Source organism: Thalassophryne amazonica, chromosome 8, assembly GCF_902500255.1.
Source record: "Thalassophryne amazonica chromosome 8, fThaAma1.1, whole genome shotgun sequence".
Taxonomy (NCBI): domain Eukaryota; kingdom Metazoa; phylum Chordata; class Actinopteri; order Batrachoidiformes; family Batrachoididae; genus Thalassophryne; species Thalassophryne amazonica.
This window is the reverse complement of record NC_047110.1, coordinates 2448823-2468149: the sequence shown is the minus strand read 5'-3', so window position 1 is coordinate 2468149 and position 19327 is coordinate 2448823. Positions and strand designations below refer to the sequence as shown.

Below are 19327 nucleotides of genomic sequence, written 5' to 3'. Positions count from 1 at the left end.
TGACTGTTTGTTTCCACCAAACAGGTGGACAGTGAGACGTGATCCTTTATTATCTCTGCTGTGTGGTCAGTTACAGGAGAAAAGATCATCATTTCAGTTTGTGTTTCATTTGTCAACAGGAATATTACGGTTGCTGGTTTGTGCTGATATGTTCAAACATTGCAGTTTCCGCCCCGCGTGCGGCAGCGGTGAGAATAGTCATATCAAAATAAAAGTTTGAACAAAACATTTTCTCATCAAGATGAACAATGTTGTCAGGAAGCACCTTAAGAAAGTCACATTTTTCTTTTCAGCACGCTGTAGAGTTCCACCCCAGAGAAGCAGTTGCCTGGTTTATGGAACACTTACAAAGTTCTCCGTGTAAATTCAGGATCTTGCCACATAATTAATGTGCCATCATGCTTCAAATTATTGTCAGATAAGAGCACTTTATTTATTGTCATTGTACATAAATACAATGAAATTTGTACTCTGCATTTAATCATTCTAATTACAGTTGGACACAATCCAACCACTAGGGGCAGTGTGCAGCCACAGTCCAGCACCCGAAGACCAAGAGAGGAGCAGACCCTAAATAAGCAGGTTTTTGATTGTGGGAGGAAACTGGAGGAAACCCACACAGACACGGGGAGAACATGCAAACTCCACACAGAAAGGCCAGGAAACAATCCCACGACCTTCTTGCTGTGAGGCCACCTAATTAGCAAAAACAAGCACAATTCCATTCGTGCTCAACACTATATCGAAATTATTCAAAGGAAACCATTCACAAGTTGCTCACAGCCCAAATGTCTTACGTTACGTTGTCAAGAAAATGGAGGCTATAAGGACTGAAATATCTCAGCAAATGACACTCAGGTGATTATTAAGAAAGATGTCAATTCTGACAGCAATGCATCATTTGCTGATCGTGATAATATATGACTTGATATGTTGCTGAAAATTTGTGGGCAATGCTACTGCACTCACTAAAGTGATGGATGATTTTACGTCTGCTCACTATAGATTCTGATTCCACCACAGCGCTGCTCAAACTCCTGCTGGAGCGTACAGCAGTTTTCCATACAAGACAGTGCTGTGTATTTTAGATAGATTTGAAAAGTATTTTGGCATTATTCAACAGGTTCTTTCATAGCTGGCGTCACAGTGTGTCTTTATACTAATAATATTACCTCAGAGTCCAGAGCAGTGAAAAATGGGGCACCTCAGGGTTCTGTTGACGATCTTTTGTTCTTCTCACTTTACAGTGTCTTGCAAAAATATTTACCCCCTTACGCTTTTACACATTTTCAATTTTATGCCATTTTGAACACAAAAAGTAATTCAGGCTTCTCTGTATTAAAATTCCTAAAATGATCCTGAAAGCAAATCTTTATAACATATAAATTAAATAAAAATGTATATCTATATTTGTATGTGTATCTATATTTGTATGTGTATCTGTATTTTCCTGTTTGAAATGCTATAAACAAATGAAAATGTGTAAAAGCCCAAGGGTAGCACAGTGGCTTAGTGGTTAGCACTGTTGCCTCACAGCAAAAAGGTCACTGATCAATTCCCACCTGTGGCCTTTCTGTCTCTTGGGTTCAGTCCAGATTCTCTGGCTTACTACCACAACCAAAGACATGCAGGTTAGTTGAATTGCAAACTTGAAACTGTCCGTAGGTGTGATTCTGTTGGTCTGTCTATATATGTGGCCCTGCCCTGCGGCAGGCTGGTGACTGCTGGGATAGGCTCCAGCCCCCTCTGACCCTTTATTGGAGTATGAGGTTGAAGATGATGATGTCACTTTGGTTGTTATGCCCATCAATACCAATAATCAGTCTTATATGATTTTAGAGGGCTGTGTGGCTTCAGTGTACAACTGGATGTCATTTAATTTCTCAGTTCAGAGAAGACTGAGATGATGGTCTTTGGTCCTGTGATCATGTAAACCTCTGGTTCATTTCCAGTCCCACAGTGTTCATCAGTGAGGTTACAAAGAACGGCTGTTTTTCAAATACAGTGACAGTTTGTCTGCTCTTGTTCAGGGCAGCTGCAGAGACATACAGTAGGTTCATCATGAGGCGGATCAAGAAGGATCTGGTAGCTGGAGGTACTTCCTGTCTTCGGAGTGAGATTGCATCAGAATTTTGGCTCTCTGTTGGGACTGTTTACACAGAGACTGCTACCTGCTGCTTTGGACTTTGAACTAACAGTCTTTTTCAAGACTTTTTTACTTTTTTACCTTTTTACTTTTTTTACTGTGCTCCAACGCCTAAGGAAGACCTCTAACGGTCGAAACATCGCGATGGAGCACTTTTATCAGCTAACTTTCATCAGCGTTGGCAAGCTAACTAGCTTGCTAACGCTTTCGTTTTTTTTTTATTTATTTTTTTTAGCACTGTTGTCGTGCGTTACCTGTGCTGCTCCACAGCGTGTTTGGTCGATTTTTGTTTTGTTTTGGCACCGTTGTCGTGCGTTCGCTGTTGTCGTGCGTTACCTGTGCTGCTTCATGGCCTGTCTGGTGCCTTAACTAAAGCACTCCTTCTGCTGAATCACCTCTAAATTATTTACACATTATTCACTTTGTGTGTTTTTAGGAATCCGCTAGGTTGCGTAGCTACTAGCTCTTAGCCGATTTAGCATGGCGGCTTCTTCTGTCTCTCCCGTACTTTTCTGCTCTGGGTGTGAAATGTTTAGTTATTCCTCGGCCTCCTTTAGCAGTAACGGTACTTGTAATAAGTGCAGCTTATTCGTAGCTTTGGAGGCCAGGCTGGGTGAATTGGAGACTCGGCTCCGCACCGTGGAAAATTCTACAGCTAGCCAGGCCCCTGTAGTCGGTGCGGACCAAGGTAGCTTAGCCGCCGTTAGTTCCCCCCTGGCAGATCCCGGGCAGTCGGGAAGGCAGGCTGACTGGGTGACTGTGAGGAGGAAGCGTAGCCCTAAACAGAAGCCCCGTGTACACCGTCAACCCGTTCACATCTCTAACCGTTTTTCCCCACTCGACGATACACTCGCCGAGGATCAAACTCTGGTTATTGGCGACTCTGTTTTGAGAAATGTGAAGTTAGCGACACCAGCAACCATTGTCAATTGTCTTCCGGGGGCCAGAGCAGGCGACATCGAAGGACATTTGAAATTGCTGGCTAAGGCTAAGCGTAAATTTGGTAAGATTGTAATTCACGTCGGCAGTAATGACACTCGGTTACGCCAATCGGAGGTCACTAAAATTAACATTAAATCGGTGTGTAACTTTGCAAAAACAATGTCGGACTCTGTTGTTTTCTCTGGGCCCCTCCCCAATCGGACCGGGAGTGACATGTTTAGCCGCATGTTCTCCTTGAATTGCTGGCTGTCTGAGTGGTGTCCAAAAAATGAGGTGGGCTTCATTGATAATTGGCAAAGCTTCTGGGGAAAACCTGGTCTTGTTAGGAGAGACGGCATCCATCCCACTTTAGATGGAGCAGCTCTTATTTCTAGAAATCTGGCCAATTTTCTTGGATCCTCCAAACTGTGACTGTCCAGCGTTGGGACCAGGAAGCAGAGTTGTGGTCTTATACACCTCTCTGCAGCTTCTCTCCCCCTGCCGTCCCCTCGTTGCCCCGTCCCCGTGGAGACGGTGCCTGCTCCCAGACCACCAATAACCAGCAAAAATCTATTTAAGCATAAAAATTCAAAAAGAAAAAATAATATAGCACCTTCAATTGCACCACAGACTAAAACAGTTAAATGTGGTCTATTAAACATTAGGTCTCTCTCTTCTAAGTCCCTGTTGGTAAATTATATAATAATTGATTAACGTATTGATTTATTCTGCCTAACAGAAACCTGGTTACAGCAGGATGAATATGTTAGTTTAAATGAGTCAACACCCCCGAGTCACACTAACTGTCAGAATGCTCGTAGCACGGGCCGGGGCGGAGGATTAGCAGCAATCTTCCATTCCAGCTTATTAATTAATCAAAAACCCAGACAGAGCTTTAATTCATTTGAAAGCTTGTCTCTTAGTCTTGTCCATCCAAATTGGAAGTCCCAAAAACCAGTTTTATTTGTTATTATCTATCGTCCGCCTGGTCGTTACTGTGAGTTTCTCTGTGAATTTTCAGACCTTTTGTCTGACTTAGTGCTTAGCTCAGATAAGATAATTATAGTGGGCGATTTTAACATCCACACAGATGCTGAGAATGACAGCCTCAACACTGCATTTAATCTATTATTAGACTCTATTGGCTTTGCTCAAAAAGTAAATGAGTCCACCCACCACTTTAATCATATCTTAGATCTTGTTCTGACTTATGGTATGGAAATAGAAGACTTAACAGTATTCCCTGAAAACTCCCTTCTGTCTGATCATTTCTTAATAACATTTACATTTACTCTGATGGACTACCCAGCAGTGGGGAATAAGTTTCATTACACTAGAAGTCTTTCAGAAAGCGCTGTAACTAGGTTTAAGGATATGATTCCTTCTTTATGTTCTCTAATGTCATATACCAACACAGAGCAGAGTAGCTACCTAAACTCTGTAAGGGAGTTAGAGTATCTCGTCAATAGTTTTACATCCTCATTGAAGACAACCTTGGATGCTGTAGCTCCTCTGAAAAAGAGAGCTTTAAATCAGAAGTGTCTGACTCCGTGGTATAACTCACAAACTCGTAGCTTAAAGCAGATAACCCGTAAGTTGGAGAGGAAATGGCGTCTCACTAATTTAGAAGATCTTCACTTAGCCTGGAAAAAGAGTTTGTTGCTCTATAAAAAAGCCCTCCGTAAAGCTAGGACATCTTTCTACTCATCACTAATTGAAGAAAATAAGAACAACCCCAGGTTTCTTTTCAGCACTGTAGCCAGGCTGACAAAGAGTCAGAGCTCTATTGAGCTGAGTATTCCATTAACGTTAACTAGTAATGACTTCATGACTTTCTTTGCTAACAAAATTTTGACTATTAGAGAAAAAATTACTCATAACCATCCCAAAGATGTATCGTTATCTTTGGCTGCTTTCAGTGATGCCGGTATTTGGTTAGACTCTTTCTCTCCGATTGTTCTGTCTGAGTTATTTTCATTAGTTACTTCATCCAAACCATCAACATGTCTATTAGACCCCATTCCTGCCAGGCTGCTCAAGGAAGTCCTACCATTATTCAATGCTTCAATCTTAAATATGATCAATCTATCTTTGTTAGTTGGCTATGTACCACAGGCCTTTAAGGTGGCAGTAATTAAACCATTACTTAAAAAGCCATCACTTGACCCAGCTATCTTAGCTAATTATAGGCCAATCTCCAACCTTCCTTTTCTGTCAAAGATTCTTGAGAGGGTAGTTGTAAAACAGCTAACTGATCACCTGCAGAGGAATGGTCTATTTGAAGAGTTTCAGTCAGGTTTTAGAATTCATCATAGTACAGAAACAGCATTAGTGAAGGTTACAAATGATCTTCTTATGGCCTCGGACAGTGGACTCATCTCTGTGCTTGTTCTGTTGGACCTCAGTGCTGCTTTTGATACTGTTGACCATAAAATTTTATTACAGAGATTAGAGCATGTCATAGGTATTAAAGGCACTGCGCTGCGGTGGTTTGAATCATATTTGTCTAATAGATTACAGTTTGTTCATGTAAATGGGGAATCTTCTTCACAGACTAAAGTTAATTATGGAGTTCCACAAGGTTCTGTGCTAGGACCAATTTTATTCACTTTATACATGCTTCCCTTAGGCAGTATTATTAGATGGTATTGCTTAAATTTTCATTGTTACGCAGATGATACCCAGCTTTATCTATCCATGAAGCCAGAGGACACACACCAATTAGCTAAACTGCAGGATTGTCTTACAGACATAAAGACATGGATGACCTCTAATTTCCTGCTTTTAAACTCAGATAAAACTGAAGTTATTGTACTTGGCCCCACAAATCTTAGAAGCATGGTGTCTAACCAGATCCTTACTCTGGATGGCATTTCCCTGATCTCTAGTAATACTGTGAGAAATCTTGGAGTCATTTTTGATCAGGATATGTCATTCAAAGTGCATATTAAACAAATATGTAGGACTGCCTTTTTGCATTTACGCAATATCTCTAAAATCAGAAAGGTCTTGTCTCAGAGTGATGCTGAAAAATTAATTCATGCATTTATTTCCTCTAGGCTGGACTATTGTAATTCATTATTATCAGGTTGTCCTAAAAGTTCCCTAAAAAGCCTTCAGTTGGTTCAGAATGCTGCAGCTAGAGTACTGACGGGGACTAGCAGGAGAGAGCATATCTCACCCATATTGGCCTCTCTTCATTGGCTTCCTGTTAATTCTAGAATAGAATTTAAATTTCTTCTTCTTACTTATAAGGTTTTGAATAATCAGGTCCCATCTTATCTTAGGGACCTCGTAGTACCATATTACCCCATTAGAGCGCTTCGCTCTCAGACTGCAGGCTTACTTGTAGTTCCTAGGGTTTGTAAGAGTAGAATGGGAGGCAGAGCCTTCAGCTTTCAGGCTCCTCTCCTGTGGAACCAGCTCCCAATTCAGATCAGGGAGACAGATACCCTCTCTGCTTTTAAGATTAGGCTTAAAACTTTCCTTTTCGCTAAAGCTTATAGTTAGGGCTGGATCAGGTGACCCTGAACCATCCCTTAGTTATGCTGCTATAGACGTAGACTGCTGGGGGGTTCCCATGATGCACTGTTTCTTTCTCTTTTTGCTCTGTATGCACCACTCTGCATTTAATCATTAGTGATCGATCTCTGCTCCCCTCCACAGCATGTCTTTTTCCTGGTTCTTTCCCTCAGCCCCAACCAGTCTCAGCAGAAGACTGCCCCTCCCTGAGCCTGGTTCTGCTGGAGGTTTCTTCCTGTTAAAAGGGAGTTTTTCCTTCCCACTGTAGCCAAGTGCTTGCTCACAGGGGGTCGTTTTGACCGTTGGGGTTTTTCATAATTATTGTATGGCCTTGCCTTACAATATAAAGCGCCTTGGGGCAACTGTTTGTTGTGATTTGGCGCTATATAAGAAAAAAGTTGATTGATTGATTGATTGATCTATAAGGTGATCACTGTAATGTCTTACTTCCTAACTTGGCACACACACACACGAGTGTTAGAAGTCTTAAGCTGTTTCAGAATGCAGCTGCTGGAGTGGAACTAGCAGAAGAAAATTTAACATATTTCCCTGGTTTTGGCCTCACTTCACTGGTGTTTTAAGCGTGATCAGATTTTAAGGTTCTGCTGTTAACATATAAAGTCCTAAATGAACAAGTGCCTTCTTATGTGCTTGGTCTTGTGTGACCTTAACCTCTGGAGTCCAGGGTATAATTGGACATGTTTGACTACTGTTGGTTTTACCTTCATAATTGACCTTAAAAATGGTTTCCTTTGCCTTGTTTGGTGTAATTTGGTTCAGCACAACCTCACCTGTGTGACTTTACCAGTTTTCTTTCATTCTGACATATTTTATGAACACAGTGAACCTAAATTCACACAGAAACATAAAATCCAAAAAGAAAAAAAGTTTGTTTTTTTCTGTTTGTTTTTTTACTGTGAACACCACAAACATGTTAAACAAACCATTTTCAGAACTTAGAATGCAAATAGAAATTGTAAATGTTACCAAAATCACAGTTATAGCAAACAACAAAGTTATATATGACTGTTCACATTAAAATGCAGCAAATGCTTCAGGTGCTTTTTTTTTGTACAACTATTTACATGCAATAAGACGCCAAACAAATTATATTTGTGCCACTCAGAAAAACAATTCCTGTCCAAAACAAGACTTCTGACTTGTGTTGGACATACTGGACATGAGAACCTGATACTCATTCCTGCTGCTGTCCACTAGGAGGCAGCATTTGTCTTTGGTGGTTTTTATTTCTTTTTCCTCACCAGAAAGCCCACGTGGGGTTGTTGATCAATCCACGTGGAATCGGTGCTTTTACATGGGGCATTTTTCCACCAGTGACACAGAAGAGGAATGAGGAAAGCCGTTCACGTGTGCTGAATGTGGCACTTCCACAAAAACTATGTGGGTTTATGGTCCATTTAATGATAAAAGGAAAGTTATGTTTTCTTTCCCCTTGAAACTGTTCTGTGTAGAGAAGAGAAAAAATGGACAGAAGTCCTGTTCATGCACGTGCTGGATGAGCAGAGCACGGAGAACACACACATTACCATAAAAACCCTTCTGGAAATTATTAAGGGCCCCTTCACACATAGTACAAATTTGGTTGAATCACGGTGAAACAGCTCAAAACAGTTCAAGTCAACGAACCACGGAAACATCGTGCTGACGGCGGGAGGGACACACGTTCAGGCAGACGCGAATGAATGCCAGTGCAAACCCACGGCAAAACGCAAGACTGTGGCGTGGCAGCATGAACGGAACTTGTCACACTACGCCAAGCCCCCCCCACAGGTCAAATACCCACATACACATATGGGGACGGCCCACCAAGCACTCAGAGAACACAACCTGCCTCATACCACGTCTTATACCACACCAATAATAACAGTAATAGTAACAACAATAATAATACCAACAATTAATAAATATTACAATAATCACATGACAAATGAGGCCCATTCCATAATTAAGTGGTTTATGAAAATAACATCTCCTGTCACTGGCATGGGAATTCTGCCAGTGTATATCTGCTGCGGACCCACAGATGAACACCACACAGTGAGAGACAAAAAAAAAGGCAAGTACCACTTCATCACATGTGGCTCAAACCTCAAACTGTTGCTGCTCAGTTGTTGCCAACATACTGACACATACTGCCTGATACGACATGGACCTAAATATCTGTTGACACAAATATACTCCTGAGAAACAGAAAATAAACCATCTAATGACAGACATGTTCATTCACATGTGTATAAATCATGGATGTTCTGTGTCACAGGTTTATACTGCAGCCTCTGGTCCAGTGACGTCAGTGTCAAAGTCCAATATTCAGGGCAATATTCATCCAGTGGGGCTGACCATCACACGGAGCTCCACCGAGCCCCCTTGAGGGACACGACACATGTCCAAAGTGCATGTGCGCCTGTCCCCCTCAAGAGACAGGACACACGTGAGATGGCCTCGCAACACGTCCATCGACTGACACGAGACACACACGTGGGTCTCATGAGACCCTCACACGTGTGTCCTGTCCCTCGAGGGGAACAGGTGTGTGTGCACTTCGGACATGTTTTGTGTCCCTCAGATGACGTCTACTGAGACCCTCAAACACATGTCCTGTCCCTCGTGGGGGACAGGCGTGATACCATTGTGTGGACAGCTGTCGGGGTTTGGTGTATGTGTCCATTTGGAAACCAGTGAGATTGCGGCGTGTCATCTCTGCATTCACACTCTCACATTCTCCCTCAGCCCCAACCAGTCCCAGCAGAAGACTGCCCCTCCCTGAGCCTGGTTCTGCTGGAGGTTTCTTCCTGTTAAAAGGGAGTTTTTCCTTCCCACTGTAGCCAAGTGCTTGCTCACAGGGGGTCGTTTTGACCGTTGGGGTTTTACATCATTATTGTATGGCCTTGCCTTACAATATAAAGCGCCTTGGGGCAACTGTTTGTTGTGATTTGGCGCTATATAAAAAAAAAATTGATTGATTGAATTGATTGGACTGCAACAGGGATGTGTGTGGTTGCCATGGGGACACACATCCCAGTCTGAGACACATGGATTTCATGTTGTCTGTTGTGACATGTGGTTATGACAGGCAGACATTGCAACAATTGTCATCCTTCTGTTGCCGTGACCATGCATGGACGTACACAAGCTGACATGTATTGTGTGCTCAGTGGCGTTTCTACACTTAATGACTTTCTGTGTTTTGGATGTGTGTGTGTCTCCATTGCATTAAGTTGCACAAGCAGCCATGTTTATTAGGTTGTATGTTTTCTACAGGTGTCCCTAATGTCATTGGACCAGAGGCTACAGTATAAACCTGTGATACAGAACATGCATGATTTATACACATGTGAATAAACGTGCCGTCACACGGTACCTGTCTGTCATTGGTCGTTTTATTAATCTGTCTTTCAGGGTGGGACAATTAAGTGTTTCAGTATGGTGCATATTTGTGCCAACACACACAGTGAGGAAAATCAGTATTTGAACACCCGCAAGTTCTCCCACTTAGAAATCATGGAGGGGTCTGAAATTTTCATCTTAGCTAAATGTCTACTGTGAGAGACATAATCTAAAAAAAAAAAATCCAGAAATCACAATGTATGATATTTTAATCATTTATTTGTATGTTACTGCTGCAAATAAGTATTTGAACACCTGTGAAAATCAGTATTAATATTTGGTACAGTAGCCTTTGTTTACAATTACAGAGGTCAGATGTTTCCTGTAGTTTTTCACCAGGTTTGCACACTGCAACAGGGATTTTGGTCCACTCCTCCATACAGATCTTCCCCAAATCTTTCAGGTTTAGAGTTTCAGCTCCCTCCAAAGATTTTCTATTGAGTTCAGGTCTGGAGACTGGCCAGGCCACTCCAGGACCTTGAAATGCTTCTTACGGAGCCCCTCCTTTGTTGGGAAAGTGTAGGTACACGGACCCACAACAGGGGGCACAAATGAACGGACAATGGAGTAGGTCAAATAACAACACTTTACTGTTGTGAATGTGCACAACAAATACAACAGATTACAACAATAGACAGGTGTCAATTCACAAAGGTGTCGTGTGGGCAGGCTCGAAGATAGGAGACGCCTGTCCAAAGCAGAACCGGAACCACACGATTTCCTCCGCCACCAGACCCCGGGAATACTGGAGCCGCCAAGTCCCGAACTCCCAGGTGGCCACTGCCTCCGCGTGTCGGACCTGGTACTGCTGGCGAGGAACAAAAAGCAATTAAAGGAGGGCGCGTTTGCACCCAGGAATCCGTACGGCAGGAAAAACTACCTCCACCTCTCGTTGGAAAAGTAGTCCACACTACAACGCACAAAGTCACAAAAATAGCACTGTCAATCAGTCAGCTGAGGTACGTTACCTTCCAGGTAGAACGATATCTCGGTAAAGAGATGGAGACGTCGTCCTGCTGATATACCCCTGCCGATCAGATGATTGGTAACAGCTGTTGCAGGTGATGGTGACAGCTGTCACCCTGGCTGCTCCTGTGAGGCGGCTGCGCCCTCTGGTGCCTGGAGCCCGCACTCCAGACAGGGCGCCCTCTGGTGGTGGGCCAGCAGTACCTCCTCTTCTGGCGGCCCACACAACATCCTTAGTTGCCCTGGCTGTGTGTTTGGGGTCATTGTCATGCTGAAGACCCAGCCATGACCCATCTTCAATGCTCTTACTGAGGGAAGGCGGTTGTTTGCCATTTACTCCATCCATCCTCCCTTCAATACGGTGCAGTCGTCCTGTCCCCTTTGCAGAAGAGCACCCCCAGAGTATGATGTTTCCACCCCCATGCTTCACGGTTGGGATGGTTTTCTTGGGGTTGTTCTCATCCTCTAAACATGGTAAGTGGAGTTGATTCCAAAAAGCTCTATTCTGGTCTCATCTGACCACATGACCTTCTCCCATGCCTCCTCTGGATCATCCAGATGGTCACTGATGAACTTCAGACGGGCCTGGACATGTGATGGCTTGAGCCATGTGGTTGGCTCTCACTGCGGTATTGTATCACTTCCTGTTCCGGAGCACAGCGGTGTTTTTCTGTATCTGTTAGCTGTTTAATCTGCGCAGTTAGATTGATCTAGTTATCTAGATTACGATTTGTTTCCCAGTGTAATCTTTACGTGCCTTAACTAAAGCACTCCTTCTGCTGAATCACCTCTAAATTATTTACACATTATTCACTTTGCGTGTTTTTAGGAATCCGCTAGCTTAGCGTAGCTACTAGCTCTTAGCCGATTTAGCATGGCGGCTTCTCCTGTCTCTCCCGCACTTTTCTGCTCTGGGTGTGAAATGTTTAGTTATTCCTCGGCCTCCTTTAGCAGTAATGGTACTTGTAATAAGTGTAGCTTATTCGTAGCTTTGGAGGCCAGGCTGGGCGAATTGGAGACTCGGCTCCGCACCGTGGAAAATTCTACAGCTAGCAAGGCCCCTGTAGTCGGTGCGGACCAAGGTAGCTTAGCCGCCGTTAGTTCCCCCCTGGCAGATCCCGAGCAGCCGGGAAAGCAGGCCGACTGGGTGACTGTGAGGAGGAAGCGTAGCCCTAAACAGAAGCCCCGTGTACACCGCCAACCCGTTCACATCTCTAACCGTTTTTTCCCACTCGACGACACACCCGCCGAGGATCAAACTCTGGTTATTGGCGACTCTGTTTTGAGAAATGTGAAGTTAGCGACACCAGCAACCATAGTCAATTGTCTTCCGGGGGCCAGAGCAGGCGACATTGAAGGAAATTTGAAACTGCTGGCTAAGGCTAAGCGTAAATTTGGTAAGATTGTAATTCACGTCGGCAGTAATGACACCCGGTTACGCCAATCGGAGGTCACTAAAATTAACATTAAATCGGTGTGTAACTTTGCAAAAACAATGTCGGACTCTGTAGTTTTCTCTGGGCCCCTCCCCAATCGGACCGGGAGTGACATGTTTAGCCGCATGTTCTCCTTGAATTGCTGGCTGTCTGAGTGGTGTCCAAAAAATGAGGTGGGCTTCATAGATAATTGGCAAAGCTTCTGGGGAAAACCTGGTCTTGTTAGGAGAGACGGCATCCATCCCACTTTGGATGGAGCAGCTCTCATTTCTAGAAATCTGGCCAATTTTCTTAAATCCTCCAAACCGTGACTGTCCAGGGTTGGGACCAGGAAGCAGAGTTGTAGTCTTACACACCTCTCTGCAGCTTCTCTCCCCCTGCCATCCCCTCATTACCCCATCCCCGTAGAGACGGTGCCTGCTCCCAGACTACCAATAACCAGCAAAAATCTATTTAAGCATAAAAATTCAAAAAGAAAAAATAATATAGCACCTTCAACTGCACCACAGACTAAAACAGTTAAATGTGGTCTATTAAACATTAGGTCTCTCTCTTCTAAGTCCCTGTTGGTAAATGATATAATAATTGATCAACATATTGATTTATTCTGCCTAACAGAAACCTGGTTACAGCAGGATGAATATGTTAGTTTAAATGAGTCAACACCCCCGAGTCACACTAACTGTCAGAATGCTCGTAGCACGGGCCGGGGTGGAGGATTAGCAGCAATCTTCCATTCCAGCTTATTAATTAATCCAAAACCCAGACAGAGCTTTAATTCATTTGAAAGCTTGTCTCTTAGTCTTGTCCATCCAAATTGGAAGTTCCAAAAACCAGTTTTATTTGTTATTATCTATCCTCCACCTGGTCGTTACTGTGAGTTTCTCTGTGAATTTTCAGACCTTTTGTCTGACTTAGTGCTTAGCTCAGATAAGATAATTATAGTGGGCGATTTTAACATCCACACAGATGCTGAGAATGACAGCCTCAACACTGCATTTAATCTATTATTAGACTCTATTGGCTTTGCTCAAAAAGTAAATGAGTCCACCCACCACTTTAATCATATCTTAGATCTTGTTCTGACTTATGGTATGGAAATAGAAGACTTAACAGTATTCCCTGAAAACTCCCTTCTGTCTGATCATTTCTTAATAACATTTACATTTACTCTGATGGACTACCCAGCAGTGGGGAATAAGTTTCATTACACTAGAAGTCTTTCAGAAAGCGCTGTAACTAGGTTTAAGGATATGATTCCTTCTTTATGTTCTCTAATGCCATATACCAACACAGTGCAGAGTAGCTACCTAAACTCTGTAAGGGAGATAGAGTATCTCGTCAATAGTTTTACATCCTCATTGAAGACAACTTTGGATGCTGTAGCTCCTCTGAAAAAGAGAGCTTTAAATCAGAAGTGTCTGACTCCGTGGTATAACTCACAAACTCGTAGCTTAAAGCAGATAACCCGTAAGTTGGAGAGGAAATGGCGTCTCACTAATTTAGAAGATCTTCACTTAGCCTGGAAAAAGAGTCTGTTGCTCTATAAAAAAGCCCTCCGTAAAGCTAGGACATCTTTCTACTCATCACTAATTGAAGAAAATAAGAACAACCCCAGGTTTCTTTTCAGCACTGTAGCCAGGCTGACAAAGAGTCAGAGCTCTATTGAGCTGAGTATTCCATTAACTTTAACTAGTAATGACTTCATGACTTTCTTTGCTAACAAAATTTTAACTATTAGAGAAAAAATTACTCATAACCATCCCAAAGACGTATCGTTATCTTTGGCTGCTTTCAGTGATGCCGGTATTTGGTTAGACTCTTTCTCTCCGATTGTTCTGTCTGAGTTATTCTCATTAGTTACTTCATCCAAACCATCAACATGTTTATTAGACCCCATTCCTACCAGGCTGCTCAAGGAAGCCCTACCATTATTTAATGCTTCGATCTTAAATATGATCAATCTATCTTTGTTAGTTGGCTATGTACCACAGGCTTTTAAGGTGGCAGTAATTAAACCATTACTTAAAAAGCCATCACTTGACCCAGCTATCTTAGCTAATTATAGGCCAATCTCCAACCTTCCTTTTCTCTCAAAAATTCTTGAAAGGGTAGTTGTAAAACAGCTAACTGATCATCTGCAGAGGAATGGTCTATTTGAAGAGTTTCAGTCAGGTTTTAGAATTCATCATAGTACAGAAACAGCATTAGTGAAGGTTACAAATGATCTTCTTATGGCCTCGGACAGTGGACTCATCTCTGTGCTTGTTCTGTTAGACCTCAGTGCTGCTTTTGATACTGTTGACCATAAAATTTTATTACAGAGATTAGAGCATGCCATAGGTATTAAAGGCACTGCGCTGCGGTGGTTTGAATCATATTTGTCTAATAGATTACAATTTGTTCATGTAAATGGGGAATCTTCTTCACAGACTAAAGTTAATTATGGAGTTCCACAAGGTTCTGTGCTAGGACCAATTTTATTTACTTTATACATGCTTCCCTTAGGCAGTATTATTAGACGGTATTGCTTAAATTTTCATTGTTACGCAGATGATACCCAGCTTTATCTATCCATGAAGCCAGAGGACACACACCAATTAGCTAAACTGTAGGATTGTCTTACAGACATAAAGACATGGATGACCTCTAATTTCCTGCTTTTAAACTCAGATAAAACTGAAGTTATTGTACTTGGCCCCACAAATCTTAGAAACATGGTGTCTAACCAGATCCTTACTCTGGATGGCATTACCCTGACCTCTAGTAAAACTGTGAGAAATCTTGGAGTCATTTTTGATCAGGATATGTCATTCAAAGCGCATATTAAACAAATATGTAGGACTGCTTTTTTGCATTTACGCAATATCTCTAAAATCAGAAAGGTCTTGTCTCAGAGTGATGCTGAAAAACTAATTCATGCATTTATTTCCTCTAGGCTGGACTATTGTAATTCATTATTATCAGGTTGTCCTAAAAGTTCCCTAAAAAGCCTTCAGTTAATTCAAAATGCTGCAGCTAGAGTACTGACGGGGACTAGAAGGAGAGAGCATATCTCACCCATATTGGCCTCTCTTCATTGGCTTCCTGTTAATTCTAGAATAGAATTTAAAATTCTTCTTCTTACTTATAAGGTTTTGAATAATCAGGTCCCGTCTTATCTTAGGGACCTCGTAGTACCATATCACCCCAATAGAGCGCTTCGCTCTCAGACTGCAGGCTTACTTGTAGTTCCTAGGGTTTGTAAGAGTAGAATGGGAGGCAGAGCCTTCAGCTTTCAGGCTCCTCTCCTGTGGAACCAGCTCCCAATTCAGATCAGGGAGACAGACACCCTCTCTACTTTTAAGATTAGGCTTAAAACTTTCCTTTTTGCTAAAGCTTATAGTTAGGGCTGGATCAGGTGACCCTGAACCATCCCTTAGTTATGCTGCTATAGACGTAGACTGCTGGGGGGTTCCCATGATGCACTGTTTCTTTCTCTTTTTGCTCTGTATGCACCACTCTGCATTTAATCATTAGTGATTGATCTCTGCTCCCCTCCACAGCATGTCTTTTTCTTGGTTCTCTCCCTCAGCCCCAACCAGTCCCAGCAGAAGACTGCCCCTCCCTGAGCCTGGTTCTGCTGGAGGTTTCTTCCTGTTAAAAGGGAGTTTTTCCTTCCCACTGTAGCCAAGTGCTTGCTCACAGGGGGTCGTTTTGACCGTTGGGGTTTTACATAATTATTGTATGGCCTTGCCTTACAATATAAAGCGCCTTGGGGCAACTGTTTGTTGTGATTTGGCGCTATATAAAAAAATTGATTGATTGATTGATTGAGCAGGGGGACCTTGCTGCCTTGCAGGATTTTAAACCATGACAGTATCATGTGTTACTAATGTAATCTTTGTGACTGTGGTCCCAGCTCTCTTCAGGTCATTGACCAGGTCCTCCTGTGTAGTTCTGAGCTTTCTCAGAATCATCCTTACCCTACAAAGTGAGATCTTGCATGGAATGCCAGACCGAGGGAGCTTGACAGTCATCTTGTGTTTCTTCCACTTTCTAATAAATAATCATAACAGTTGTTGTCTTCTACCAAGCTGCTTGCCTGTTGTCCTGTAGTCCATCCCAGCCTTGTGCAGGTCTACAGTTTTGTCCCTGGTGTCCTTAGAGAGCTCTTTGGTCTTGGCTAAGGATAAGAGGGCTTCTTAAAGAAACATTAACAGGTCTGTGAGAGACAGAATTCTTGCTGGTTGTTAGGTGATCAAATACTTATTTGCAGCAGTAACACACAAATAAATTATTAAAAAAAAATCATACATTGTGATTTCTGGATTTTTTTTTTTTTTTTTTTAGATTATGTCTCTCACAGTGGACATGCAGCTAAGATGAAAATTTCAGACCCCTCCATGATTTCTAAGTGGGAGAACTTGCAAAACCGTAGGGTGTTCAAATACTTATTTTCCTCACTGTATGTGACCTGTGTCAATATGTAGCAGGAATTCCTCTGCTGGACTTTGAGGTTTGACAGATATGTGAGGATGTGATATGTGCCATTGAGTCTCCCTAATTTTGTGGTGTTCATCTATGGATCACAGGGATATATGACCTGAATTGTCACTACAATCACGTGACATTTGATTATTGTTGTCCATGAGATGAGCTACTGAATTGAAACTGAGTTTCCAAGTGCTAGCAACATAATCTACATATTGGATGACATACAGTCTTGCAGGCACACAACAGATGTTCAGAATCACATCATGTCAGCTAGGAATGTGAACAGGGCTCCTGTCATGTCCGGTGAGATTCCAACCCCTTGTTCCACCCTGTCTGTCCACTTTCAGAAAGTTTTTATTTCATAGAGTGGCTACTAGCATTGTTCACTGGAGTTCCACGACTGTAGGGTTCTGGTTCTGCTCAGCTGCATCCTATGTGGACTTCTGCCAGAACGTAGACACCGTGGGGGCGGGGCAGCAGGGTGCAGTGAGCACGATGCTCAGTCCTGAGCCATGGAGCAGTGCGCACGGGCAGAGGAGGGGCACACCATAGACATTTGCCTGTCACTAGTCCTGTGAACGTCAGGTGGCAGGGTCGCGTGCTTGTAGCGGTCCCAATTCATCACACAGTGATGCGATACGTGGTTTGCGACCCACTTTGATTTTAATGATTGAAGTGGTTGGTGTGACACCGCCATATGCGTGCAGGTTGGATACGGCCCGGGGGGGCATGCCGCCTCAGCCGTAACACAACACGTGCTCATGGATACACCAGACAGCTGCACACGTCCAAATGGCTGGTCAGTCAGCGCACGCCGTGCCATTGGGGGCGTGTGCAATGTGATGTGGTGGGCGTGACATCTGTCTGGCCAGCTTGACATGGGGCAGGCTGTATGATGGTGTATGCAGTGCGTGCAGTCGTGCAGCACGCTGCGACATGCTGTATTTTTTTTTACTTCCGCCTGTGCTGTGACATGTAGCCGCTGTGGCAGGGTGTTTGATTTCTGTCTGTGTTCAGGAGGTGTAGTTATGCTGGTGGTCAGTGATTCTACACCCAGCAGCACATGCTGAGTGTTCTACAGCTGCCAGCTGTTTCATCATTGACATGACGGGCGTCCAGATGTGTGGGGTGGGGAGCGTCGTCATCGCCATATGTGTTGGGGGGGTGCACACCCTATAGTCGCACACCATGTGTGCAGGGAGGGTGAGTGGCGAGCTCACTCCCATGTCATGTCTGGGTGGGGGCCAAGGGTGGGGCTTCGGCACAGTCACGTCCCATTTGTGTTGCTCGCAGAGACACGGGCCACTCGTGGTGGACTTAGACATTGTGTCATAAATCACACAGCCAGCTCAACTGTGGTGTGCTGCTGTCTACTGTCGTGCTGACTCTGTGAATGTCCCCACATTTTCAAAGTGCTGCACGAGTGCTGTTGGATGTTCATGCTTCGTGCCACGACATTGGTCGACTCCGGTCGAAAGTACGGAAAGTGGGTTGTATCCGCAATTGGACGTTATTTGTCCGGTGGTGTGAGGGCTTGGCTCGATCGCGCCTTTTGCCCAGTTTGACGTGTTTGGTGACTTCATGTGGTTCCTCAGCTGCCACACTATATGTCCGACCTGCGTTCGACGTGCTGTGCAGAAGCTGCAATCATGATGAGATGGCAGTGCGACCTCATTTTATTCGTCATTCGACTGCATGGGCCGTGCACATATGGTTGTGGCAATAGGTGTGCGAAGCGTTGGAATGATTTTGTTAGATTTGCATACAATTCCTGCTTCGTACCCACTTCGACCAAGCTTCGCACTATGTGTGAAGGGGCCCTAATCGTTATTCAGGTTTTACTGGGTCTATCAACAAAATTTAAAGTGTGGTGCAAAGGTTGAAGTCTGCACTTTCAACAAACATTCAAACTGAAACTGAAACTGTGGGGAATTTGATGGAAAGACCGCATAATTTGGTCATGTGACTGACGCGTATCCACGTTGAACAACTCCAGAGGGTTAGGTACCGGCTTGTGTTCTGCATTCTTAGAATGACACTTCATTGTGTTTCAGTGTTGTGCTTAATGTTAATATCACTGAGAGGTTTATCATGCTCCTTCTGTCTTCTTCTCCTGGCAGAGACCCAAACCCTCCTCGTTTTGAGATCAGAGCTAACTCCTCCTCCTCTTCATCGTGGGATCAATCAGGCAACAGGTCACCAATCTTCAACCTCACATATTATGTGAGTTACAGAATCACTTTGTCCAAATGAAATACAACTGTCTAAACACTGACTGAGGATAGTTATTTTCCACACACCATAAATCCTAGCGGTGGTTGAGGTGGGTGGCATACTACCCCAGAGGTGTCAACCTGACTCCAGAAAGGGCAAAGAGGGTGCAGCAGTGGTGACTGGCCCATAGGGGGTGCTGGGGCACCGCCCTCCCACATGTGGAGATGAAAAATGATTA

At 43.5% G+C, this 19327-nt stretch overlaps 1 protein-coding gene across 1 annotated transcript in view; it reads left to right on the top strand.

Annotated features, from left to right (window-relative positions):
• The window catches only part of itga11b (integrin, alpha 11b), a 267605-nt gene that overhangs the window by 209265 nt on the left and 39013 nt on the right, over positions 1-19327 (top strand). Inside the window, exon 24 of the mRNA XM_034175778.1 lies at positions 18996-19098. Coding sequence (XP_034031669.1) covers positions 18996-19098 — 103 coding nt within the window. The remainder of the gene's footprint in view (positions 1-18995; positions 19099-19327) is intronic.